The 26,314-nt window shown below is 58.9% G+C and overlaps 2 protein-coding genes and 2 long non-coding RNA genes across 6 annotated transcripts; all 4 read right to left on the bottom strand.

The window, feature by feature from the left end:
* Positions 1–882: 882 nt before the first annotated feature.
* Positions 883–19,876, bottom strand: LOC137463539 (Fc receptor-like protein 5). Its single transcript, XM_068174780.1, has 14 exons — positions 19,753–19,876; positions 19,039–19,059; positions 18,721–18,951; positions 18,297–18,563; positions 17,901–18,179; positions 16,764–17,066; positions 4,600–4,620; positions 4,281–4,511; positions 3,858–4,063; positions 3,430–3,772; positions 2,608–2,877; positions 2,216–2,518; positions 2,008–2,091; positions 883–1,354 (listed from the first exon to the last, which is right to left on the bottom strand). The coding sequence occupies exons 1-14, from the start codon at positions 19,781–19,783 to the stop codon at positions 1,245–1,247; spliced, it is 2,700 nt and encodes an 899-aa protein (XP_068030881.1). The 5' UTR covers positions 19,784–19,876; the 3' UTR covers positions 883–1,244.
* On the bottom strand, positions 9,315–9,785 carry LOC137463572 (uncharacterized). Its single transcript, XR_010993944.1, has 2 exons — positions 9,693–9,785; positions 9,315–9,607 (listed from the first exon to the last, which is right to left on the bottom strand). It is a non-coding gene; the product is annotated as an uncharacterized lncRNA (long non-coding RNA).
* Positions 10,345–13,043, bottom strand: FCER1A (Fc epsilon receptor Ia). 2 transcript variants are annotated; one of them, XM_068174837.1, is made up of 3 exons: positions 12,859–13,043; positions 11,324–11,581; positions 10,345–10,714 (listed from the first exon to the last, which is right to left on the bottom strand). In XM_068174837.1, the coding sequence occupies exons 1-3, from the start codon at positions 12,905–12,907 to the stop codon at positions 10,407–10,409; spliced, it is 615 nt and encodes a 204-aa protein (XP_068030938.1). In that variant the 5' UTR covers positions 12,908–13,043; the 3' UTR covers positions 10,345–10,406. The 2 variants fall into 2 exon arrangements, 1 of the variants encoding a protein (XP_068030938.1); XR_010993941.1 differs by lacking the exons at positions 10,345–10,714; positions 11,324–11,581 and adding an exon at positions 12,036–12,160 and having other exon boundaries at positions 12,859–12,996.
* A 5,251-nt stretch (positions 19,877–25,127) lies between the features above and the next one.
* On the bottom strand, positions 25,128–25,969 carry LOC137463573 (uncharacterized). 2 transcript variants are annotated; one of them, XR_010993946.1, is made up of 3 exons: positions 25,917–25,969; positions 25,423–25,443; positions 25,128–25,334 (listed from the first exon to the last, which is right to left on the bottom strand). It is a non-coding gene; the product is annotated as an uncharacterized lncRNA (long non-coding RNA). The 2 variants fall into 2 exon arrangements; XR_010993945.1 differs by having other exon boundaries at positions 25,423–25,535; positions 25,917–25,940.
* Positions 25,970–26,314: the final 345 nt, after the last annotated feature.

The following is a 26,314-nucleotide window of genomic DNA, read 5'->3' on the forward strand; positions in this document are numbered from 1 at the left end:
ATTCCAAGGGCAGCCGGAGCCATTTTATCTGGGAGCAATCCTCGGGTATTTGTTATAGATTTTGAGGGACTGGGAAAATGAGCAAAACTCGCCAGCTGTAGCTTGATTACATTGACCTACAGCCTTCAGAACACTAAATAAATATGAAGGATGGATGAGTCCTGGCTATTGGCTCTGGTTCCAGGACAAGGAATAGACAAAGTCAGCACAGGTGGATTGTGCAGGAGCTCAAACCTGCCTGCGTGAAGGTTCAGCCAAAGGATGAAGCAGAGTTTGGGTGTTGACCTCCAACCTATAAAATGGCGAATAAATGGATTCTCCTAACCAGTTTAATCCCCTAAAATATGGAAAAAAGAGGTATTTCCCTTAATTTAAATATCTCAAATGAAGGGGAAAGGGGAATTTTCTCAATTTAAACCCTTAATAAGGAAAGACAAAAGGGTTTCCCCCCTCACTTTAAACTTTAAGATGATGAAAATAGGGGGTTACCTTAAATTCAAACCCAAAAAATGCCATCACCAAAGGATGTGATGATGATGGAATCATATAAAATTGAAGTAAAACACCCAAAATAAGCACTGTAGTTCAGAATATCGAACAGCAGGTGGCAATGCTACTCCACGGGAAATATAAAGGACTGAAAAAAATCCAAGAAATTCTGGGTGCCTGTGAAAACCAGAGTTCAGTCCGTAGAATTTTTAAAAGTTTAATAACAGGATTAAAAAAGGACAATATTTCCAGATCTGGGGTGTTTTTGACGAACAGCCAAAGAGCACTCAAAAAGCTTAAAATCATATTCTCTATATATTGTCACATTGCTGGGGTTACACAAATATTCATTAGATTAAACATTATTTAAACATTCCCAAGAGCTTTTGACGCTGCAGGGAGAAGAGAATCCAGAGCCTCCTGAACGCTGCTTTGGCCATCAGAGCAAGGAAGGTCCAGGGCCCTGCCAGGTTCCTCTGGTGGAGGAAACATGGTGGGGGAAGTGTCCAGGGTTTGTTCGCTGTCGGGGCTTTCCATGGAAGTCGTTCCTTTTGTGACCCTTGGGACTCAGAACCTTGTTGCTGTTGCTGTTGGTTTTATTCTCTCGTTGCTGTTTCAGGAAATCGTTCTTCTCTCAGCCCTTTGGGATCTTTGTTCCTCCACGGGGAGGGAGAGGGGCAGTTTTTAGGAGCAGCACACACATGTGTAGCTCCCCATAGGTGGGGACCCCCAGTGCCCCCGAGCTCCCCCCAGTGTCACAGCACATTCCCGTAGATGTCACCGGGTCCCTGAGGTCGCCCGTGGGGTCCCCGCAGCTCCGCGTAGGTCACCTGGGGATCCTGGAGTGTGGTGGCATGGGGGGACGCTGCGAGAGACACGGGCTATGGGATCTGGGTGGGGTGACAATCGCAGGGGACGTGTCCCTCTGCATGTGTCCGCCCCGTACTCACCCCCTGTCTGCTTGGTGATCACGACAGGGGTGTAGAGCACCTCCCCCTCCTCTGGGGGATCTGGGGGGTCCCTGAGGGAATAAAGGGGATGTGTGGGAAAGGATGGAGAGCTGTGGTGTGGGGTAAAAGGGGATTCATGGCTGGAGAGCAGCACTCACCGTTCCTGGTGCTTCCTGGTGGCTGCAGAGGAAAGAGGGCAGGGGTGACTGTGGGGTCCCCAGGGCTCTGACCCCTCTCATGATTCCTGAGCACCCATGGGACCTTCAATTCCCCTCATGACCCCCAAACATCCCTGGAGCCCCTGAGAATTCATTAACATCCCCAGTGCCCCCCACCAACTCAAGTGTCAAGAACCCAAAGCCTGGCAGGGACAGAGACCCCCTCAATCACACCCAGGGCCCCTGAAAGAACCCCCAACATCCATGCAGGACCCTCCAGCATCTCCCCAAACCCTACAGGACCCCAGCCAATGTCACATTTCTGGGGCTGTGGGTGCTGCCCTATCGCTCCCCAATTCTGGGGGCTTCCTACCGATCCCTGGGACCCCCGTCCCCCCATTGTCACCCACCCACACGGTGCCACCGGTGCCAGGCCACAATGACACCAACGAGCAGGACCAGGAACAAAAGGGCCCCACCGACCCCTGCGGCCACTGCAAGAAACAGAGGGTCACACATCAGAAACATCAGAATGCAAGAAACATCCATGCAAGAAACATCAGGGTCACCCATCACCTCGGGGGTGCTGCACTCCCTGGTGACCCTGTGTGACCCCACCTGTGTCCTTGTGGCCCCACAGTGTCACCTCCAGGGCCAGCTCTGGGCTGAGTGCCCGGAACACGCGGTGCCCGTCCTGTCCCAGCTGGTTGGTGGCCACGCACTGGTAGGTGCCCCAATGTCCCACATCAACGTCACCAAACTCCAGGAGGGGACCCTGGGCCACCTCCTGGCCGTTGTGCAGCCAGGTGAAGGTGACAGGGGCTGAGCCCACCTGCACCGAGCAGTGCAGGGTCACAGCGTCACCTGCGCGCACCCGGTGTGCCGGGGGACCGGGGGTGATGGTGGCATTGGCCACGGGAACTGCGGGGACACAGACAGGGCTGGCACCGGGCGAGGTGGGATGGGGGTGACATGGGTGGGATCACCCCCAGCCCGAGGGTCCCGCTCACCCAGGACGGTGACATTCAGGGGGTCACTCTCGGAAACGCTGTCCCCATCGCTGACCCGGCACTGGTACTGTCCGCTGTCATTGTCCCCAACGTGGGGCAGCTCCAGCTGGGGGCCGGTGCCCAGCGGTGCCGCCGAGCCCTCCCGGTGCCAGGAGAAGGACAGGGGACCTGTTCCTGTGGCCACTGTGCAGTTCAGCACCAGGCGGTCCCCCAGTGCCACCTGTCCCCTGGGAGGCTGCACCGACAGGGACACCCCCGAGGGTGGGACACCTGCTGGAGGGGGGACACCAGGGGACAGTGAGGGACGAGGCGGGTCACGGAGGCGCAGGGGGACCCCAGTCAGGGAGAGGGGGCGCAATGAGGAGGGGGCTTGGAAAGGAACTCAGACAAGGATGGGGGGTCCAGGGAGGGGACACTGGGAGAGGGAGGGGGGGCGACACCAGGAAGGGGTGACAGAACCCAGGCAGGGGATGGTGGGACCTGGGGACCCATGGAGTGACCTCAGAGAGGGGTGGGGGGACCCAGGGAGGGGTGAGGGGAGCCGGTGATGGATGGGAAGACAAGAGCCAGGAATGGGGGGACCTGGGGAGGGACCCGGGGCAGGGATGGCAAGAGACGGAAAAGGTGTCGGGAAGGATGGGGGTAACCATGTAGGGCTGGTGGACCCGGGGAGGGACCCGAGAAAGAAGGGGTGGAGCCAGGGATGGATCCGAGAAAGGTTGGGGGCCCCAGGGCAGGTGTCCGGCAGGGCTAGGGTGCCTAGGCAGTGGTGGGGGAACCGGGGAGGCTGTGGGAGCTCCCTGTGTCCATCCCCGCACTCACTGCGCACACTGACGCTGAGCCGGGCGCTGCTTTTCCGCACAGACCCCCCCTCGGAGTGCACCTCGCAGCTGTAATTCCCCGAGTGGGAGACCCCCACGGCGGGCACCAGCAGCTGCGGGGACCCCTGCGGGCCCCCCACCACCTGCCCGTCCTGGTAGAACACGTGCAGGAGGGGGGCTCGGGGCCGCAGCGGACTGGGGGTGCTGAGGCAGCTGAGAGTCAGGGATGACCCCTCGGTGGACTTGGTGGGACCCTCCAGCACCGGCACTGAGAAGAGCTCTGGAAAGGAGAGGGGAGGTGAGGACTGTGACTCAGAGTCCGCTGGGAAGTGGCTTTGGAGGTGTCAGGATTTTGGCGTTCCAGCCGTGGGGGTGCTCACCGTGCACTGTCACTGTCACTGCTGCTGACTGTGGCCCATGTGAGCTCACCCAGCCTTTGCAGCGGTAGCGGCCGCTGTGGTTCAGCTGCAGAGGGGACAGGGTCAGCTGGGTCCCCTTGAGGAACTGCCTCAGATCCTTCTCATCCCGGAAAAATTGCACTCTGGTGACTGGGTTGTCCTGCCAGCCCCGGCAGCGTAGTGTCACCGTGTCCCCCTCCAGCAGCGCCTGTGCTGGCACCTGCAGCACCAGCCAGTCTGTGGGACAGGAGGGCCCCATCACACTGAGAGGATCGAGACAGGTCCGAGGTGGGTGCTCCCAGCACGGGGGACATCTGGGTGCACTGGGATGCACTGGGATGTCCCTGTGTGCAGGGGACAGGATCTCACCACAGGAGGGGTGTCAGGCCACCCATGGAGTGGTGCCCACCCAGATCTATCTGGGGCCACCCTAATCATTTAAGACCCCCCTCACCATTTGTGACTCTCACGGGGGGGCTGAGCCCTGTGCTGGGTCTGTCACACCAGTAGGTGCCACTCTCGGTGACAGTGAAGCGGTCATGTCCCTGCTGTCCCCAGCGCTGCCCGTCCTTGTACCAGGTGGTGGCACCAGCGGTCCCCGAGCCCTGGCAGGTCAGTGTCACCCGCTCCCACAGCACCGCTGGCAGCCAGGGGGGCTCTACAAGGAGCTGGGTGGTCTGGGCACCTGCGGGTGACAGGGGACACCAGCCTGCCAGGGCCAGCGAGGGGCTGGGGACATCGGGGTGGGGACATGGCATCCCCCGAGGACTCACCAGTGAGGCCGAGGGTCTGGGCTGCAAGGGAGAAGGGACAGGGCTGGGTGGGGGTGGCATCGCAGGGACAGCACCACCCAGGGTACAGAGTGTGGGGGCTGTCCCCAAACTGTCCCCGTGGGGACAGCGGTTCTTGTGAGAAAGTGCGTGGGGTGGTCCCAAACAGATTTGGTGAAGCCAAGGGACATGCCTGTGTCACAGCCACCCCTGCACCACATCCGTGTGGCACGGATGCCTTGGGAACAGGGACACCGAGGCCACCCAGGGCTGAGGCAGAACATGGGGACAGTGTGGACATCCCGGGCACCAGGACACCATAGACAGACTCCATGCTGGCCCAGGTCACCCCCACCAGCTCCTGATCCTATCCCCATGATCCCATCCCCATGGCCACATCCTCACCCTTCTTGTCCCCTTCTGTCCCTGCATCCCATTTCCCTTGTCCCTGTGCCCAGAGCTACCTGAGCCCAAAGGTGCCAGTCCCCACATTCCTGTCCCCACATTCCCACCCCCAGATTCCTGTCCCCTCTTCCTGTCCCCAAAGCCACCCTACATCCCCAGTCACCCCAAGCTGCACTGTGGACAGCATGGACTGGCACTGCTGGCCTTGGGGACCTCAGGGGACCCCGCAGCCCCCCTGTGCCCCCTCCCCACTGCTCTCTGCCTCACCAGGGCCCATCCCCGGGCTGGCAGGCCCGTGCCCGGGGCACTCACCCCACAGGAGCAGTGCCACCTTCCCGGCCATCCCGGTGTCCCCAGCCATGCGGACTGGCTGTCACTGGCTGCTGTGGCCACCGCTCCCCTGGCTGGCGGCTCTTCGGATGAAGGGGAAGGAAGCGAGGTCACGTCTCGTCCCCATGTGTAGGTGGCCCTTGGTGGGGGCAGGGTGGCCACAAGCTGGGGACAGGGTGGGTACAGGATGGGGACAAATCTGGGTGACACTCAGTGGGACGTGGGGTTCCCTGGAGTGGAGGGCTCAGAGAGTTTGGGGTTCCAGGGATGGGTGTCCAGGGGAATGGGGATCCCCTGAGGAGGGGAACCCTGGGGATGGGGGTGCCATGGGAATGGGGGCCCCCAGGGCTGGGGGGACTCAGGGATGGGAGTCCCAGGGAAACTTGGGATCCAGAGATTTGGGGTCATGGGGTCCTAGGCATGAGGGTGCCAGGGGAATGGTGGGTCTTGGAAGAACCAACGTCCTGGCGGAAGGAGGCTTGTAGGGGATGGAATGAACAGGAGAGTGTTCCATGGGAATGGGAATCCTGGGCCATGAAGATCCTGGGGAATGTGAGTGCTGGGATGGGGGGTCCAGAGAGGGTGGGATGTACGAAATGTGGGTCCCATGTTTTGGTTCCCAGGGGAAGGGGGTGCCAGGGATGGGCAGTGGCTGGGTGGGCACGGGGGTCACAGCTCCTTCACGCAGTGCCTGAGATTTTGAGGTGACCCAGAGCCCAGCACAGCCCCCACAGGCCTGGCAGTCACCCCAGGCAGATTCCGAGGGGTTCTGCGTCTGTGGAGCTGCTGCAGAGGTGAGAATTCTGTGGGCGGAAATGGCCTGGCTGTGGTTTGCTCAGCCCTGCAAGAAGCACAAAACCCACAGGGAGCCCAAGCAGTGGCTCTGAGAGGGCCCTTGATGGTTTTCAGAGCAGGGCTGGCTGGAAACCCCCCCGTGCAGGGGCAGCTGTGGGGGAACCAGTCCGGAAATGCAGCAACTGATCATGTTATCCCTTGCAGCAAGGGTCTCCGATAGCTCCAAAAACCCTGCAAAGACAAGAACGTTTTGCACAACAAACTGACCAGGTCCCTCCTCCTTCCTGTCTCAAACCTGCAGCTCTGTGGAATATCCTGGAAAGAATATTTGGGTTTTGGCTCTGCTGCCCGACAAGAGGGAAATGTGTGGAAATATCGAGCAGTGGTTCTGTTCCACGGCTGTGCCGGGGCTGTGGGGAGTGACCCTTTCTGGATTGCAGTTGTCCCCAGAGCTGCTCCATCCCTGCCCTCCTCACCTGCACGGGGCACGGGGAATAGACAGCGCTCTGCCCCGTCCCTTCCAGGGTACCCCTCCACTCCCCGCAGCTGTGGGGGCGTTACCCTGGCAGCGCTTGGTCCCGACACATCGCGACAGTGCCTTCGGACACGCTGCCACAGTCGGTTCGGACAGCCCGTGACCGTCCCGGCACTTGCAGTGCGATGGCAGCCGGGCCCCTTCCCGGTGCTCCGGGACCACCATGGCGGTCCCTCCTTTCTGCTGAGCCCCCCGCAGGCTCTCTGCTCCCCCGCCGTCCCGGGGTCTGCCCTACGCCATTTCGCCCCCTCCACACTCGGGGCTCCCCAGTGCGGTCCCGGTCCCTCCATGCCGGCATCTCCCACCCGCTGCCCCCCAGCCCCTGCGGCCGCGCCCCCGACAGCCCCGGGGCCGGCACCAGCAGAGGCTGCCGAGCTGCTGCAGGATGAGACGTTCCTCGGGCAGCGCTGGCTGAGTGGGGCCCGGCTCCCTCCCGCCGTCCTTGCCTGCAGCACTTGGGCTCCAGCAGCCCCAGGCTGCTCCTTCGGGATGTGCCGACTGCTCCCGGAGCGCTGCCCTTTGTCAGGAATGAGCCTGGGAGCACCTGAATCATCCCCAAGGCCTGGGCTGGGACCTCCTGTGAGGCTGTGCCCAAGCCCCAAGTGGTTTGGGAGCCCGATGGGTGTCACTGCTCTGTCCCAGAATCTGGGGGAAGCAGGAATGGAAGCGGTGCCCCAGCATGACCCAGCCCCGTGGGCCTCAGCTGAGCACCCTGCGGAATTCCCGGCACTCCTGCTCCTCCTGCATGGCCAGGTGCTGTTCCCGTGGGCCACCTGCTTCAGCTGCTCCTGCCTCAGCTGCAGAATCCCAAAATCCCCGGGAGAGGCAGCAGAGCCCTCTGTTTGTGCACAGGGATTCTTCAGGAGCACGGCTGAACTTTAGTAATGCCAGCCCTAATTACAACACCTCTGCAAGGGTCTGCAGCTCCCAGAGCAGAACAGGGACATTGGCCCATCCTGCTCCAATTTTGCCCCATTTTGCCCTCCCAAGGCGTTGCTCCCGGCCCGGGCTGTCCCTGTGCTCCAGCTGCAGCTGCAGATCCCTCAGGGCTGTGCCTCTGCTCTCCTCCTCCTCCTCCTCCTCCTTCTCCTCCCCCTGTGGCTGCTGTGTCGGGACCAGCAGTGGCCCAGGAAGAGCAGGAATTACGAACGTGCTCTTGAGCCCCCTGAGGAGCCCTGGCAGAGTCAGCACCGAGCACCAGCTTTCTTCAACTTCCCGGGGCAATTCAATATTCTGCTGTGCCTGGGCTGAAGGTGGAGAAGGGAGTGAAAGGCTGAGGGTTGGCAGGAATTGTGGTATAAAGGCACCAGAGGTGCTGTTGTGGACCTGAGACATGCCTGGGGTAAGGTGCTGCCTTTCTTTCCATCCAGGATCATGGAGAGCAGTCGCGGGTGTTGCCCAGGACGTGTTCCTGGCCCCAGGACACTGCTACGCTTCCACTGGGCACTGGGATCAAACCTACTGCCTTTGTGGCTTCTGCCCGCTGCCGGTGGTGTTGCCGGGACCGATTGGTGCCGGTGAGTTTGCAGAAGGAGCGATTTCCCCTCCTCCCTCCCGACCGAGGCCGCCATCGGCCCTGCGGGGATCGAGCTCCACCGGGGCGCCCCCTGCTGGCCGGGAGCGCTCCCTGCAGCGCCCCCTGCTGGCCGGGAGCGCTCCCTGCAGCGCCCCCTGCTGGCCGGGAGCGCTCCCTGCAGCGCCCCCTGCTGGCCGGGAGCGCTCCCTGCAGCGCCCCCTGCTGGCCGGGAGCGCTCCCTGCAGCGCCCCCTGCTGGCCGGGAGCGCTCCCTGCAGCGCCCCCCGCTGGCCGCGGTCATCACTGCACCAAAGAGGAACAGAGAGACCTGAGCGGGAGGGGAAGTTCTGGGTTTGTGATGTTTGTTCTGTTCCGGTTGATAAATTTCCTAGTAAAGAGCTGTTATTCCTTTCCCTGCGCTTTTGCATGGAAAATCCATCAGTTTTGACATTAAAAAATGTTCTTGTGAGGGGTCTTCTTTCCATTCCCAGAATGTTCCTCCTTTCCTTGGCAGATATTTCTCATTTAATTGAGGGGCCAATTCCTGGGTTCCAGTGTGGATGGGACAGAGACTCCAAGAGGAGACAGGGTCGGGGTCTTGGCCACCTCATGCTCTGCCTTTTAAGCCAGTTGGGCCACCAGTGGCCCTCACCCCAGCTGGTCACTCGGGCACTCAGGAGCTGACTTTGTCAGAGCGTCACACTGTCCCCAGTGTGCCGTGGCTGACAGACTGATTGACAGACTGGGCTCTGTCTCACTAAAAGCAAGGCCTGACCCACCCCTGCCAAACACAGGTGTTCCAAAATGTCTCGAGACATCAAACCTTTCCTGTCTTTGACTCCCCACTCTGTGCCATGGCTTGATCCCAACTGCCCTGGAATAGGGGGAGGCTGCAGAACCCCCACTGGGCCTTTGTGACATCCTTGGGAGGGGAAAATGGCAGAGGAGGGGATTGGGACAGGGGAGAAGAGAATCCAGAGCCTCCTGAATGCTGCTTTGGCCATCAGAGCAAGGAAGGTCCAGGGCCCTGCCAGATGCCTCTGGTGGAGGAAACATGGTGGGGGAAATGTCCAGGGTTTGTTCCTTGTTGGGGCTTTCCCTGAAAATCATTCCTTTTGTGACCCTTGGGACTCAGAACCTTGTTGCTGTTGGTGTTGGTTTTATTCTCTCTCGTTGCTGTTTCAGGAAATCGTTCTTCTCTCAGCCCTTTGGGATCTTTGTTCCTCCACGGGGAGGGAGAGGGGCAGTTTTTAGGAGCAGCACACACATGTGTAGCTCCCCATAGGTGGGGACCCCCAGTGCCCCCGAGCTCCCCCCAGTGTCACAGCACATTCCCGTAGATGTCACCAGGTCCCTGAGGTTGCCCGTGGGGTCCCCGCAGCTCCGCGTAGGTCACCTGGGGATCCTGGAGTGTGGTGGCATGGGGGGACGCTGCGAGAGACACGGGCTATGGGATCTGGGTGGGGTGACAATCGCAGGGGACGTGTCCCTCTGCATGTGTCCGCCCCGTACTCACCCCCTGTCTGCTTGGTGATCACGACATGGGTGTAGAGCACCTCCCCCTCCTCTGGGGGATCCGGTGGGCCCCTGAGGGAATAAAGGGGATGTGTGGGAAAGGATGGAGAGCTGTGGTGTGGGGTAAAAGGGGATTCATGGCTGGAGAGCAGCACTCACCGTTCCTGGTGCTTCCTGGTGGCTGCAGAGGAAAGAGGGCAGGGGTGACTGTGGGGTCCCCAGGGCTCTGACCCCTCTCATGATTCCTGAGCACCCATGGGACCTTCAATTCCCCTCATGACCCCCAAAGATCCCTGAAGCCCCCCAGAATTCATAAACAGCCCCCATGGCCTTGACCAACTCAGCCTCAAGAACCCAAAGCCTGGCAGGGACAGAGACCCCCCCAAATGCCCCCAGGAACCTCTGAAAGAACCTCCAATATCCATGCAGGGCCCTCCAGCATCTCCCCAAACCCTACAGGATCCCAGCCAATGTCACAGTTCTGGGGCTGTGGGCCCCGCCTTATTGCTTTTCAATTCTGGGGGCTTCCTACAGCTCCCTAGGACCCCTGTCCCCCACTGTCACCCACCCACACGGTGCCACCAGTGCCAGGCCACAATGCCACCCATGAGCAGGAACAAAATGGCCCCACCGACCCCTGCAGCCACTGCAAGAAACAGAGGGGGACTCATCAGGGTCACCCATCACCTCGGGGGTGCTGCACTCCCTGGTGACCCTATGTGACCCCACCTGTGTCCTTGTGGCCCCACAGTGTCACCTCCAGGGCCAGCTCTGGGCTGAGTGCCCGGTGTCCGTCCTGTCCCAGCTGGTTGGTGGCCACACACTGGTAGGTGCCCGAATGTCCCACATCGATGTCCTCAAGCTCCAGGAGGGGACCCCAGGCCACCTCCTGGCCGTTGTGCAGCCAGGTGAAGGTGACAGGGGCTGAGCCCACCAGCACTGTGCAGTGCAGGATCACGGCGTCACCTGCGCGCACCCGGTGTGCCGGGGGACCGGGGGTGATGGTGGCATTGGCCACGGGCACTGCGGGGACACAGACAGGGCTGAGGCCACAATGGAGGACTGGCAGCTGGTGTGGGGGTATAGGGACGTGATGGGGGGGATGGGTTCATGGGGGATGTCAGGGATGGGGTTGCACACATAGGGATGAGGGGATAAAGGGAGTGATGGAAGGAACAGTGAAATGTGTCTGGGGCACATGGAGGTGCCCAGGCAGGGACTCGGGGAGGCTGTGGGGCCTCCCCGTGCCCATCCCCGCACTCACTGCGCACACTGACGCTGAGCCGGGCGCTGCTTTTCCGCACAGACCCCCCCTCGGAGCGCACCTCGCAGCTGTAATTCCCCGAGTGGGAGACCCCCACGGCGGGCACCAGCAGCTGCGGGGACCCCTGCGGGCCCCCCACCACCCGCCCGTCCTGGTAGAACACGTGCAGGAGGGGGGCTCGGGGCCGCAGCGGACTGGGGGTGCTGAGGCAGCTGAGAGTCAAGGGGGACCCCTTGGGGGGCTCAGGGGCACCCTCCAGCACCGGCACTGAGAAGAGCTCTGGAAAGGAGAGGGGAGGAGGATTTGTGACCCCGAGTGCCTGGGGAGGGGCTGTGGGAGTGTCAGGGTGGCGGCTGTGGGGTGCTCACCCTGCACTGTCACTGTCACTGGCGCTGACTCCTTCCACCCCAATGATTTCACCCAGCCTTTGCAGCGGTACCGCCCGCTGTGGTTCAGCTGCAGAGGGGACAGGGACAGCTCGGTCCCATCGTGGAGCACCCCCAGTTCCATCCCCTCACGGTAGAAGGACACCCTGGTGACCTTCATGTTCCGCCAACCCCGGCAGCGCAGTGTCACCGTGTCCCCCTCCAGCAACGCCCACGCCGGCACCTGCAGCACCAGCCAGTCTGGGGGACAGAGGGCTCCTGTCACATCCGATGGCACCGGGAGCCCTCACTGGGTCACACCAGCGTACCAGGGGTCCCCAGTTTCATCACGGGGTCCCCCCTCACTGAGATTCTCTGGGATGTCTCTAGAGCAGGGGACAGGCTCTGGTCACACCAGGGGAAGACCCATGGAGCGGAACCCATCCAGAACCCTCAGGGTCCCTGTGGGTGCCAGGCTGGGATACCCAAACCCCCTTCACCATCTGAGACGTTCACAGGAGGGCTGAGCCCGGCGCCGGGTCTCTCACACACGTAGGTGCCACTCTTGGTGACGTTGAGGCGGTTGCGTCCCTCCGGCCACCAGTGCTGCCCATCCTTGTACCAGATGGTGGCATCAGCGGTCCCCGAGCCCTGGCAGGTCAGTGTCACCCAGTCCCACAGCACTGCCGGGCTCCAGGGGAACTCCACGAGGATCTGGGTGGTCTGGGCACCTGCAGGTGATGGGGGACACCAACCTGCCAGGGCAACTGTGGGGCTGGGGACAGCGGGGTGGGGACATGGCATCCCCCGAGGACTCACCAGTGAGGCCGAGGGTCTGGGCTGCAAGGGAGAAGGGACAGGGCTGGGTGGGGGTAGTACCATAGGGACAGCAGCACCCGGGGTACAGGGTGTGGGGGCTGTCCCCAAACTGTCCCCATGGGGAGAAATTTCAGTTCTTGTGAGAAAGTGCATGAGGGTGGTCCCCAAAAGATTTGGAGAGGCAAGGGGACATGTCTGTGTCACAGCCACCCCTGCACCACATCCGTGTGGCACGGATGCCTTGGGAACAGGGACACCGAGGCCACCCAGGGCTGAGGCAGAACATGGGGACAGTGTGGACATCCCGGGCACCAGGACACCATAGACAGACTCCATGCTGGCCCAGGTCACCCCCACCAGCTCCTGATCCTATCCCCATGATCCCATCCCCATGGCCACATCCTCACCCTTCTTGTCCCCTTCTGTCCCTGCATCCCAGTTCCCTGGTCCCTGTGCCCAGAGCTACCTGAGCCCAAAGGTGCCAGTCCCCACATTCCTGTCCCCACATCCCCACCCCCAGATTCCTGTCCCCTCTTCCTGTCCCCAAAGCCACCCTACATCCCCAGTCACCCCAAGCTGCACTGTGGGCAACATGGACTGGCACTGCTGGCCTTGGGGACCTCAGGGGACCCCGCAGCCCCCCTGTGCCCCCTCCCCACTGCTCTCTGCCTCACCAGGGCCCATCCCTGGACTGGCAGGCCCGTGCCCGGGGCACTCACCCCACAGGAGCAGCGCCACCTTCCCGGCCATCCCGGTGTCCCCAGCCATGTGGACTGGCTGTCACTGGCTGCTGTGGCCACCGCTCCCCTGGCTGGCGGCTCTTCAGATGAAGGGGAAGGAAGCGAGGTCACATCTCGTCCCCATGTGTAGGTGGCCCTTGGTGGGGGCAGGGTCGGGGAAGGGTGGAGACACAGCGGGTGACAGGCTGAGGACATTATGGGATAGTCTGGGCACATCATGGGGGATGCTGATACCAGGAGTGGGGGGCTCGCTCAGGGCATGTGGGGAGAAGTTGACCAAGAATAGGTGTCCAGGAGAATGGGGGTGCAGGGGAATTGGGGCCTCCATGCCGGGGGGGGATTCAGGGATGGGGCTCCTGTGGGAACATGGTCCCCAGGGATTTGGGGTCATGACATGTGAATGCCAGCGTGGGGGTTGCGGGGGGGAAAAGGGGCTCCTCAAGAATAGGGGTTCTGGGGGAAGAAGCAGCCCATGGGATGGGATCAAGGCAAGGATGGTCCTGGGCAATGGCAGTCCTGGGATGGGGGTCCCCAGGGAAGAGAGACCAAGGCAATGGTGGTCCCAGGGTTGGGGTCCCAGGGGAATGGGGGTGCCAGGGATGGGCAGTGGCTGGGTGGGCCCATGTGTCACAGCTCCTTCTCTGGGATGCTTTAGATTTTGGGGTGACCCAGGGCCCAGCACAGCCCCTGGGGAGCTCATTTCCTGGGCAGGCATCACATGGTGGTCTTGGGCAGCTCTGCCTCTTTGCCCTCCCCAGCCCTTGACTTTTACCTCTTTTTATTTCTCTTTTTTCCTTATTTTCCTCACTTTTGTGCCATGTCCCCTCACCCCCAGTTTCTGGCTCAGCAATCCTGGAGAGCACCTGAGCAGGGAACAGGTTGAGGGGACCCAGGGGAGGGGGAAAATGGCGTACGGGGGTGCAGGGAAGGGTGGGGAGGATGTGAGGGATAGAGGTGTTGAGCTGTGCCCCCTCAACACTTTCACTTTCTTTTTCCTGGACAAGAAGGAAGAGGCCATTTGTGCTGAGAGTCAGATGGGAAAGGGAGAGTGGGTTCTGTCCTGGGGGAATACCAGGGGTGTCCTGTTCTGGGAAGTCTCTGTTCTGAAGGGATCCAGGCCAGGGGTGACACATCCTGGCATGGGGGGTCCTGTCCCAGGGAGTGGCACTTCCAGAAATGTCCCTGCACATTCCTGGCTGGGTGCCTGTCCCAGGGCTGGCTCATCCTGGGCACCCCTGTCAATCCAAGGCTGGGGCCCATCCATGGCCCGGCCCCACTGCACAGGGGTGGCCATTGGCCAGCCCTGCTCTGGCCAGCCCCAGGTGGCCGCCAGGGCCTGAGGGTCCCCCCTGCCCCCTTGGCTTTGATTCTGGCAGCTTTAGAGCTGCTGCAGAGGTGAGAATTCTGTGGGGGAAATGGCCTGCCTGTGGTTTGCTCAGCCCTGCAAGAAGCACAAAACCCAAAAGGAGCCCAAGCAGTGGCTCTGAGAAGGACTTTGATGGTTTTCAGAGCAGGGCTGGCTGGAAACCCCCCCGTGCAGGGGCAGCTGTGGGGGAACCAGTCAGGAAATGCAGCATTTGATCATTTTGTCCTTTGCAGCAAGGGGCTGAGAAAGCCCCAGAACTACTGCAAATCCCACAACAATCTGTTCTACAACCTGACAGGGACCCTCCTCCTCCTTCCTGCCTTGCCGTGGGTGGGCAGTGGCAGGATGCCCTGCACCCACCACAGCCGCTCTCTCGCTGCCCTCCACACCTGGATGGGGAGAGAAATTTCAACAAATGCTTCCTGGGCTGAGACAAGCACCAGCAGAGATCACTCATCAAATCTTGTCTCAGGGAAAACAGCCTCGCAATTAGAGATATGAATTGAATTTATTGCTGACAAAATCAGAGCAGGATTAGGAGAAGTCAAATCAACCCTTCAACACACCTTCTCCCTGGTACGGATAACTATGTAGTCATTGGCTTTCACTATTATATTGGCTTTTCCAAATCATTTTGGTATAATACAGTTTGTATTATACTTTTTAACTGCTTTTGGTACACTACAATTTTTCAGCCTTTTACCCTAATTCCTCTGTAGAATATATATTTTAGTCTGATAAATATATTACAGTGTAGGCTTTCTCAAATTATCAAGATAGAGACAATGTCCTGTGTATTATAACATTAAGTGTTGCAGAAATAGCTAATGCCTTTATTTGTGTAACTAAATGACAATTGTCAGAATAATTTTGTGAAATAGCTAATGTTGATTTCTTGTACTGGTGGAGTATATTATCTGTATGATAAGATAACACTGAAAAGAAGCAACTAAATAAACATCAAAAGAAAGAATGGAAAGAGGAATCTACCACTGACCCTTCGGTTATCAGAAACTGTCAAACCACAGAACAGGGGGGCCTTGTGAGGATATAAAATATATAAATTTAATCTGCAGTAAGGCATGCACTTTATGAAAACGGATCAAGGGTCAAACCAAGCAAAAGAAATCCCAGAACATGTAAACTGGAAAGAAAGTTTGAATATGTGTAATCCTCATAGGTATCTATTTAACCAATACAATGGTCTAGAAGAAGAATTGCTGCAGTTAACCCTGTCCCTCTGGCAGTTGCCAAGCACCCAGCACGCTGTTTACTGTCCCTTTTATCCCTTATTCAACATTTACAAATGTTAAAGAGTGAGCCTTGTTTCTCCCACAGTTTAATCAAAAAGCTGTACTTTGGGTACAATAAGAGTGAAAAGGGTTGTGTGCCGGCCCCAGCACTGGGAGGGGGAAGGAGGAGCCCCGTGGGGTGCTGTGAAGAGGAAGAAGGGACCCCTGAGGGGAATCAATGCCCCCCAGTGCCCCCAGGGTCACAGCACGTTCTCGTGGTCATGGAGGTCCTGCTGTCCCTTGTGGGGTCCCAACAGCTCCGCCTTGGTCACTCGTGGACCCCGAGGTGGGGCAGGGCCAGGGGACACCCGTGGGTGACGTGTCCCTGTGTCCCCCCTCCCCTGCCCACTCAGTGCCCATGACGTGGGGGTCCAGCACCATCCCCTCCTCCGGGGGGTCCTGTGGGGATAAGGGGGAGTCTGGGTGGTGTCTGGGGAGGGGGAAAGGGGAGTCCCTGCAAGAGCCCCCTACTCACCTGTCCTGGGGCTTCCTGGCAGCTGCAAGGGAAAGGGGAGGGGGTGACCATTGGGACCCCAGGACCCCTGAACGTTCCTGGGACCTTGGCAGCTCCAACCACCCATGGGACCCCCAAGTCCCCACTGCAGCCCCAATTACCACAGGACCCCTGACTCCCCCAGGACTCTCCAAGCACCCCTGAACCCCCCAGAACTTCTGCACCACCACAGTGCTCCCAACCCACCCGGTATCCCTGACCATTTGAATCCCAGAACCGCAAGCCTGGCAGGGAGGGGCACCCCCAAAACTTCCCCATGACCCCAAAAAGATCCCCCAACATCCCTGCACGGCCCAGCAAGAGCTCCCCAAACCATCCAGGAGCTCCCTGTGCCACCCCAATGTTCCCCAAAGCCCAGCCAGGGATGGCCCTGGAGTCCAACCAAGACCCTCCAAATTCCCCCCAGATCCCCCAGCACCCCCGGCCAAGGTCACTGCAGCCTCAGTTTCCCCCAGCTCAGGGGCCCTGGGTGCTGCCGATCTCTGCCCCCACTCTGGGGGCTTCCTCTCACTCCAGGACCCCCATCCCCCCCCACTGTCACCCACCCCGGCGGTGCCACCAGTGACAGCCCCCGATGACAGCCAGGAGCAGGAGCAGGAACAGGAGGGTCCTGCCGACATTCACAGCCACTGCTGGGGACAGAGGGGGACACACTGGGGTCACCCTGAACCTCGGGGGTCCTGAACACCCCGGCGTCCCCATGTGACCCCACCTGTGAGCCAGGAGGAGCCAGGTGTCACCTCCAGGGTCAGCTCTGGGCTGAGTGCCTGGAACACGCGGTGCCCGTCCTGTCCCAGCTGGTTGGTGGCCACGCACTGGTAGGTGCCCGAATGTCCCACATCGATGTCCTCAAGCTCCAGGAGGGGACCCCGGGCCACCTCCTGGCCGTTGTGCAGCCAGGTGAAGGTGACAGGGGCTGAGCCCACCTGCACTGTGCAGTGCAGGGTCACGGGGTCACCTGGGCGCACCTGGTGTGCCAGGGGACCGGGGGTGATGGTGGCATTGGCCACTGGAACTGTGGGGGGAGACATGGGGCTGAGGCTGGAGGGAAAGGCTGGGACCCAGTGTTGGGTAGGGGTATGGGGAGCGATGGGGAAGATATGGGAGGCTGTGGATGAAGGACACCCAGAACCATTACTGCATGGAACCAAAGGTTCCTGCTCCCACAGAACTCTGTCCTGTGGTGGTGGTGGGCATTACTTAAAGTGGGATGCCATGGGTGGGGTGAGGGTGGGATGGCTGCTATGGGGGATGCTGTGGGTCCTGCACACCCAGGACGGTGACATTCAGGGGGACACTCTCGGCCACACTGTCCCCATCAGTGGCCCAGAAATTATAGAGGCCACTGTCCTCGTCCCCCATGTGGCACAGCTCCAGGCAGGGGCTGGTGCCCTGTGGTGCCCTTGAACCCTGGTGTCAGGAGAAGGACAGGGGACCTGTCCCCCTGGCCACTGCACAGCTCAGCACCAGGTGATGCCCCAGTGGCACATGTCCCCCAGGGGGCTGCACCCACAGGGACACCCCTGAGAACAGGAACCCTGCGGGGGGAGACGACATGATCAGGGGAGGCAGGGAGGTGCAGAGGGGGGTTGGTGTAGGAGGGGAGTAAAGGGGAGTCCAGTGTAGGAGAACAGTCCCCAGGGAGGGCTTTGGTGACCCAGGCAGTGACAGGGAACAAGAGAACGGACAGAGGGGATTCAGGGAGAGACATGGTGGGCTCAGAGAGTTGGGGTGGGTCCCTAGGGGTGAATGAGGGCACCAGAGAAAGAATGGAGAGAATACGGGGGGGTTCTCAGGTAGGGCTGGAGGAGTTTTTGGTGTGGCACCTCGTGCCCATCATCGCACTCACTGTGCACCGTGATGCGGAGCTGGGCGCTGCTCTTCCACACGGCCCCCCACTCGGAGCGCACCTCGCAGCTGTAATTCCCCGAGTGGGAGACCCCCACGGCGGGCACCAGCAGCTGCGGGGACCCCTGTGGGCCCCCCACCACCTGCCTGTCCCGGTAGAACACGTGCAGGAGGGTGGCTCGGGGCCACAGGGTGCTGGGGGTGCTGAAGCAGCTGAGACCCAGGGGGGACCCCTTGGGGAGCTCGGTGGGACCCTTTAGCACCAGTACGGGTAAGAGCTCTGGGAAGGAAAAGAAAGGACAGTCGTGACCCCCAGCCTGGGGAGGGGCTGGGGGAGTTTTTGGTGTGGGGGTGTTGGGGTGTCCGGTTGTCCAGGTGACAGCTGTAGGGTGCTCACCGTGCACTGTCACTGTCACTGGCACCGACTCCTCCCACCGTGGTGATACCCTGGAGCCCACCCAGCCCCCGCAGTGGTATCGGCCACTGTGGTGAATCTTCAGGGGGAGGAGGGACAGCTCAGTCCCTCTGAGGGACACTCGCAGATATTTCTTATCGTGGTAGAAGCGCATGCCAATGACCAACTTGTTCCACCAGACCCGGCAGCGCAATGTCACCGTGTCCCCCTCCAGCAGTGCCCGTGCTGGCACCTGCAACACCAGCGAGTCTGTGGGACAGAGGATGCACTGCTTTGTGCTGGGATGCACTGGGGTGTCCCTGTGTGCAGGGGATGGGCTCTTCTCACATGATTGCAGTGAGGCCACCCACACAGTTAAGCCCACCCGGAGCCCAGAGGAAGGCACTCATCTCTCTCACCCCCTCACCATCTAAGACTCTCACGGGGGGGCTGAGCCCACTGCCAGGTCTCTCACACGTGTAGATGCCTCTCTTGCTGACGGTTAAGTGGTCACGTCCCTCCTGCCCCCATCGCTGCCCGTCCTTGTACCAGGTGGTGGCACCCACACTCCCTGAGCCCTGGCAGGTCAGTGTCACCCGGTCCCACAGCACTGCTGGGCTCCAGGGGGGCTCTACAAGGAGCTGGGTGGTCTGGGTACCTGCGGGTGACAAGGGACACCAGCCTGCCAGGGAAACCGTGGAGCTGGGGACAGCGGGGTGGGGACAGGCATCCCCCGAGGACTCACCAGCGAGGCCGAGGGTCTGGGCTGCAAGGGAGAAGGGACAGGGCTGGGTGGGGGTGGCATCGCAGGGACAGCACCACCCAGGGTACAGAGTGTGGGGGCTGTCCCCAAACTGTCCCCGTGGGGACAGCAGTTCTTGTGAGAAAGTGCGTGGGGTGGTCCCAAACAGATTTGGTGAAGCCAAGGGACATGTCTGTGTCACAGCCACCCCTGCACCACATCCGTGTGGCACGGATGCCTTGGGAACAGGGACACCGAGGCCACCCAGGGCTGAGGCAGAACATGGGGACAGTGTGGACATCCCGGGCACCAGGACACCATAGACAGACTCCATGCTGGCCCAGGTCACCCCCACCAGCTCCTGATCCTATCCCCATGATCCCATCCCCATGGCCACATCCTCACCCTTCTTGTCCCCTTCTGTCCCTGCATCCCAGTTCCCTGGTCCCTGTGCCCAGAGCTACCTGAGCCCAAAGGTGCCAGTCCCCACATTCCTGTCCCCACATTCCCACCCCCAGATTCCTGTCCCCTCTTCCTGTCCCCAAAGCCACCCTACATCCCCAGTCACCCCAAGCTGCACTGTGGGCAACATGGACTGGCACTGCTGGCCTTGGGGACCTCAGGGGACCCCACAGCCACCGTGTGCCCCCTCCCCACTGCTCTCTGCCTAACCAGGGCCCATCCCTGGACTGGCAGGCCCGTGCCCGGGGCACTCACCCCACAGGAGCAGCGCCACCTTCCCGGCCATCCCGGTGTCCCCAGCCATGTGGACTGGCTGTCACTGGCTGCTGTGGCCACCTGGCTGTTGGGTGGAGGCTCTTTGGTCAGAGGAAGGAAGCGAGGTCACGTCTCATCTTCATGTGTAGGTGGCCCTTGGTGGGGGCAGCGTGGAGGCAGGCTGTGGACAGACTGGGGATCTTGGTGGGGACACGATGGTACATCATTTTCCCAGGAGTGGGGGTCTCAGGGGAGCTAAGGATAGGTGTTCAGTGGAATGGGATTTCCACGAGAATGGGGGTAAAGGGAATGGGGGCTTTGAGCAGACAAATCACAGGGTATGGGGTCCATGGGAATGGGGTCCCCATCACTGGGGGTGCTCAAGGATGGGGTTCTCATGGCAATCTGGGTAACAGGGATTTGGGGTATGGGATGGGGGGACTGGGGAAAAGGAGGGCCCTGTGAGAATTGGGGTAGTGGGGAGGGCATTGTTGGGAATGGAGGTCCTGGGAAGTGGCAGTCCTAGGACAGGGATGTCAGGGAAGAGAGGCCTAAAGATGGAGGGTGCCATGGTTGGGTTCCCAGGAGAATGGAAGTCCCAGGGATGAGCAGTGGCTGGGATGGGCAGTGTCTGTGTGGGCCTGTGCGTTGCAGCTTCTTCACTGGGTACCTCAGATTTTGGGGTGACCCTGAGTTCAGGGCAGCATTCCTCAGGGTGCTCATTGCTTGGTGGGCTCCCCTGAGGGATTCCTGGGGGCTCTGGGAGGCTCCAAGGCTGTGTCTCCCATACTTCATGAGGTTTTTCTGTCTCTTTACTTCTAATTTATCCATATTTTTCTCACTTTCATACCTCCTCAGTTCCTGGTTTCTCATCCCAGGGAGCACCTGAGCAGGCACCAGTTTTAGGGGACCATGGGGAGGAGGGAAAAGGGGGTGAGGGGGTGCTGGGAGGGGTGGGAGGGCTGTAGGGGATGAGGGTGTCTGGCTTTGCCCCCCAGACATTTTCAGTTTCTCTTTCCTGCAGCAGAAGGAAGAGGCCATTTGTGCTCAGGGTCAGATGGGGCGGGGATGCGTGGCTTGTGTCCTACGGTGTCCCCATCCCAGAGGTGGCACATCCTGGGGACCCCTTTCCCAAGGCGCTCTGCCACCCCCCACTGTCCCCAGTGCTGCACTTTGACCTCTGGGGTGCCACAACCTTGGATGTGCCCTATCCCTTCTATGCCCCCCCCCCCCATTTCCCCTTTGGGAAACATTCCAGGTGCATTCTGCTGCCCCATCCCACAGCCCCCAGAGACCATCCTGGGGGTGAGGAGCCACCAGGGGGTGGCAGTGGGTAGTGACATGGGGTGGGTGTCAGTCAGGCACAATCTCCCTCCACAGTCTCCCTTAAACACCCCCACCGCCCCACCCCCCGCAGCGTCTCAATGCTAGGAATGAAGAGACAGACAAGACCCTCTAAAAGAAACACTCGTGACCTCCCTGACCATCCCCCCTGCGTCCTGAACACCAAAGGACCATCCTGCCCCCTGCCCCCCAGCACTGGGATAGAAAAATGCAGCATTATTGCCTTGGAAATGTCTGACTTGGGCCAAATTGATGCTTCGGAAAGGAAGGAGCTCCCAAACTCCTTCACCTTGAAGCCAGTAGCCATCCAAGGCTGGGGTGCAGCCCCACTGCACAGGGGTGGCCATTGGCCAGCCCTGCTCTGGCCAGCCCCAGGTGGCCACCAGGAACTGAGGGTCCCCCCTGCCCCCTTGGCTTTGATTCTGGCAGCTTTAGAGCTGCTGCAGAGGTGAGAATTCTGTGGGGGGAAATGGCCTGCCTGTGGTTTGCTCAGCCCTGCAAGAAGCACAAAACCCAAAGGGAGCCCAAGCAGTGGCTCTGAGAGGGACTTTGATGGTTTTCAGAGCAGGGCTGGCTGGAAACCCTCCCTGCAGGGGCAGTTGTGGGGGAACCAGTCAGAAATATAGAAATTGATAATTTTGTCCCTGTCCCCAAGGGACTGAGAGAACCACAAAACTACTGCAAATCCCACAACAATCTGTTCTACAACCTGACAGGGACCCTCCTCCTCCTTCCTGCCTTGCCGTGGGTGGGCAGTGGCCGGATGCCCTGCACCCACCACAGCCACTGTCTTGCTGCCCTCCACACCTGGATGGGGAGAGAAATTTCAACAAAATGTTTCTGGATTGTGACAAGGACCAGGAGAGATCACTCATCAAATCCTGTCACAAGCAAAACAGCCTTGGAATTAGAGATATGAAATGAATTTATAGCCCATAAAATCAGAGCATTATTAGGAGAAGTCAAATAAACCCTTCAATACACCTTCCCCCTTTTATAAGTAACTATGTCATCAATGGCTTTCACTATTATATTGGCTTTTCCAAATTATTTTGATATAATACAGTTTGCAATTACTTCTTAATATCTTTTGATACACTACAATTTGTCAGTCTTTTTACCCTAATCCCTGTGTAGAAACCCTGTGTTATATATTTTAGCACGATAAACATATTATAGTTCAGACTCTTGCAAAATATCAAGATAGAGACAATGCGCTGTGTATTAGAACATTAAGTGTTGCAGAAGTAGCTAATGCTTTTATTTGTAACTAAATGGCAAATTGACAATTGTGAGAATAACTCAGATAATTTTGTGAAATTGTGTCCTGGTTTAGGATAATTTTGGAAGAAAAACCTCTATAGGGGTTTCCTCTAGAAAAACAAATTCAAGTGACCCGTCCCCCAGCTGGTTCTGGAAAAAGATTTCCTTGGAGAAAAGTGGAAAAAAAATTTATTTAATAGGCAAAGCATTCACCAGTACAAAAGCTGAACAATATTCAACAATAAAACTTCTTGCCGTTCCAAAAGAGATGACAACCACAGAAAAGTCCCTTTTGTGGTCTTTAGCTCGGCTTACTCCAGCTCTTATCAGTCCCTCTGGCACTGGAAATGCTGTGGCCCAGGCCTGGCCCTGTGAGCCACAGGTGTGAGCTCCCAGTGCTCTTCTGGGTGTTTAGTCCAGAGCAGGTTTAAACAGGTCTAAAGACAAAGAAAACCCACAGTCCAGGGAACATCTCTGCCTCAGCTAGCTAAAAACTAACTAAAAGCAAAGGAGAGCTCTGTCCCGCTGTCTGTCCATCCGCAGACAACACAGTCCAGGAGGAGGATGCAGGGGAGCAAGTGATGTTTCTGGTAACAAACTCCACGCTTCTTCTCTCCCCACTTTGCTCTTGGAACCAGTCTTAAATGTGCACAACTTATTATCCAGCATAGACAGAACACATAATTTGGGATACAAGCATCATATAGCCAACCCAGGACAAATAGCTAATGTTGACTTCATGTACTGGTGGAGTATCTTAGCTGTATGATAAGATAGCATTGAAAAGAAGTAAATAAACAGCAAAAGAAAGAATGCAAAGAGGAATTTACCACTGACCCTTTGGTTATCAAGAACTGTCAAACCACAGAACAGGAGGGCCTTGTGAGGACATAAAATATATAAATTTAATCAGCTGTATGGCATGTACTTTAAGAAAACGGATCAAGTGTCAAACCAAGCAAAAGAATTCCAAGAACATGTAAACTGGAAAGAATGTTTGAATATGTATAATCTTCTTGAGTATGTATTTAACCAATACAGTGAAAAGGTCTATAAGAATTGCTGTAGTCAGCTCTGTGCCTCTGGCAGTTGCCAAGCACCCAGCACGCTGTTTACTGTCCCTTTTATCCCTTATTAAATATTTTAAAATGTTAAAGAGTGAGCCTTGTTTCTCCCACAGTTTAATCAAAAAGCTGTACTTTGGGTACAATAAGAGTGAAAAGGGTTGTGTGCCGGCCCCAGCACTGGGAGGGGGAAGGAGGAGCCCCGTGGGGTGCTGTGAAAAGGAAGAAGACACCCCTGAGGGGAATCAATGCCCCCCAGTGCTGCCAGTGTCTCCCAGTGTCACAGCACCCTATCGAGGGTGTCACAGGGGTCCTGCTGTCCCTTGTAGGGTCCTGACAGCTCCATGTTGGTCACTTGTGGATCCCAAGTTAGGGCAGGGCTGGGGTACACCTGTGGGGCAGATGCCAGTTGTGGGAGCCAGGGTGGAAGGTGACAATCGTGGGTGATCTGTCCCTGTCAACCTCAAACTCACCCCCTGCCCACTCAGTGCCCATGACGTGGGGGTCCAGCACTGTCCCCTCCTCTGGGGGGTCCTGTGGGGATAAGGGGGAGTCTGGGTGGTGTCTGGGGAGGGGGAAAGGGGAGTCCCTGCAAGAGCCCCCTACTCACCTGTCCTGGGGCTTCCTGGCAGCTGCAACAGAAAGGGGAGGGGGTGACCATTGGGACCCCAGGACCCCTGAACCTTCCTGGGACCTCAGCAGCTCCAACCACCCATGGGACCCCCAAATCCCCACTGCAGCCCTGATTCGCAGTGGATCCCTGATCTCTGCTCTCACTCTGGGGGCTTCCCCTAACTCCAGGACCCTCATCTCCACCCATTGTTAACCCACCTAGGCGGTGCCACCAGTGACAGCCTCCGATGATAGCCAGGATCAGGATCAGGAACAAGAGGGTCCTGCCGACATTCATAGCCACTGCTGTGGACAAAGGGGGACACATCAGGGTCAGCCTAAACCCCGAGGGTCCTGAACAACCTGGCGACCGCGTGTGATTCCCACCTGTGACCAAAACTGAGCCTCCCTCCAGGGCCAGCTCTGGGCTAAGTGCCTGGTGCCTGTCCTAGCTGGTTGGTGGCAATGCACTGGTAGGAGCCCAAATGTCCCACATTGACAGCCCCGAGCTCCAGGAGGGGACCCAGGGTCACTGCCTGCCTATTGTGCTGCCAGATGAAGGTGACAGGAGCTGAGCTCACCTGCACCGAGCAGCGCAGGGTCACGGGGTCACCTGCACACAGCTGGTGTGCCAGAGGGACCGGGGGTGATGGTGGCATTGGCCACGGGCACTGCAGGGACAGAGACGGGGCTGGCACATGATGAGGTGGGTTGGGGGATGCTGGGAGTGAAGTCACCTTGAGCCCAATGGTCCTGTTCATCCAGGATGGTGACATTCAGGGGCAAACTCTCGGCCACATTGTCCCCGTTGCTGACCTGGCGCTTGTAGTGGCCGCTGTCATTGTGTCCAATGTGCCACAGCTCCAGGTGGGTTCCCCATTGGAACACATCCAACACACCAGGGATGCCAAATTCCACAAACAGGGTCCCCCTGCTAGGGATGCTCTGGGATGTCCCTGTGTGCGGGGGACAGGCTCTGGTCTCACCATGCGGGTGACCCATGGAGTGGAGCCCACTCAGAGTGCCAGGGTCACCGTGGGTGTCAGGTTGGGGACACCCAAAACTACCTCACCATTTAGGACGTGAGGGAGCTGAGCCCACTGCCAGGTCTGTCACACATGTAGGTGCCACTCTCCATGACAGTGAAGTGGTTGGGTCCCTTCTGCCCGCATCACTGCCCATCCTTGTACCAGGTGGTGGAAGTAGGCATCCCTGGGCCCTGGCAGGTCAGTGTCACCCGGACCTACAGCACCGCTGGCCTCCAGGGGGGCTCCACAAGGAGCTGGGTGGTCTGGGCACCTGTGGGTGACAGGGGATACCAGGCTGCCAGGGCCAGTGTGGGGCTGGGGACAGCGGGGTGGGGACATGGCATCCCCCGAGGACTCACCAGCGAGGCCGAGGGTCTGGGCTGGAAGGGAGAAGGGACAGGGCTGGGTGGGGGTGGCACCGTGGGGACAGAGGCATGGGGGACAGGGTGTGGGGGCTGTCCCCAAAAGGTCTCTATGGGGTCACTGGTATGGCACTGGTATGGAGATGCCAAGCTGCCACAGGTCACCCCCACCAGCCCCACGGCCTCTCTCCCTATGGTCCATCCACATGGTGATTGTCCCCTTGTCCCTGTCCCTGCATCCCTGTTTCCTGCTCCTTGTCCCCACAACTACCCCAGCTCCAGGATGCCTCTCCCCACATTCCTGTCTCTACAGTCTCATTCCCCCTTCATGTCCCCACGGCCACCCCACGACCCCGGTCACCTCATGCACTGGCTCTGCTGGCCTTGGGGACCTCAGGGGACCCCGCAGCCCCCCTGTGTCCCCTCCCCACTAGTCTCTGCCTCACCAGTGCCCATCCCCAGGATTTCAGGCCCATGCTCGGGGCACTCACCCCACAGGAGCAGCGCCACCTTCCCGGCCATCCCGGTGTCCCCAGCCATGTGGGCATATTCATCATGCATGAGAACAATCTTAGAGAGCAGAGAAAACAAACACTTTGTTACACACATCAAAATTTTTAAAATGGCTTTCTCAGAGCCCACTCCACCAATTGTCAGACACTTCACAAAAAGCACACAATCAAAACTAAAGGGTTCTCCCTAGTTCTCCCTAGTTCCCTTTAGTTTTGATCCGAAACCCAGAGACAGGACAAATTGAAACCCCATTCTCATTAATCACTTGGGACAAGGGTTTAGCTTGTATCTCCACAGGGCGAGGACTGAAGTGGGTGTCAGCAAGGCACGTGAAACCTTATCGGACGCAGACGCAAGCGAACGTGGATCCAAGAAG

The sequence above is a fragment of the Anomalospiza imberbis genome, chromosome 29, assembly GCF_031753505.1.
Source record: "Anomalospiza imberbis isolate Cuckoo-Finch-1a 21T00152 chromosome 29, ASM3175350v1, whole genome shotgun sequence".
NCBI lineage: Eukaryota > Metazoa > Chordata > Aves > Passeriformes > Viduidae > Anomalospiza > Anomalospiza imberbis.

Excerpts from the sequence above, each read along its gene's own strand:
- LOC137463539 (XM_068174780.1), bottom strand. The coding sequence starts at position 19,783 with ATGGCCGGGAAGGTGGCGCTGCTCCTGTGGG. Across the intron at positions 4,621-16,763 it reads TGGCTCCTCCTGGCTCACAG|CCCAGACCCTCGGCCTCACT; the intron begins GTGGGGTCACAT and ends TCTCCCTTGCAG. Across the intron at positions 4,512-4,599 it reads CCAGACCCTCGGCCTCACTG|GTGCCCAGACCACCCAGCTC; the intron begins GTGAGTCCTCGG and ends TGTCACCCGCAG.
- FCER1A (XM_068174837.1), bottom strand. The coding sequence starts at position 12,907 with ATGGCTGGGGACACCGGGATGGCCGGGAAGGTGGCGCTGCTCCTGTGG. Across the intron at positions 11,582-12,858 it reads GGTGGCGCTGCTCCTGTGGG|ACTGGCTGGTGCTGCAGGTG; the intron begins GTGAGTGCCCCG and ends TCTGTCCCCCAG. Across the intron at positions 10,715-11,323 it reads AGTGACAGTGACAGTGCAGG|TGCCCGTGGCCAATGCCACC; the intron begins GTGAGCACCCCA and ends GTGTCCCCGCAG.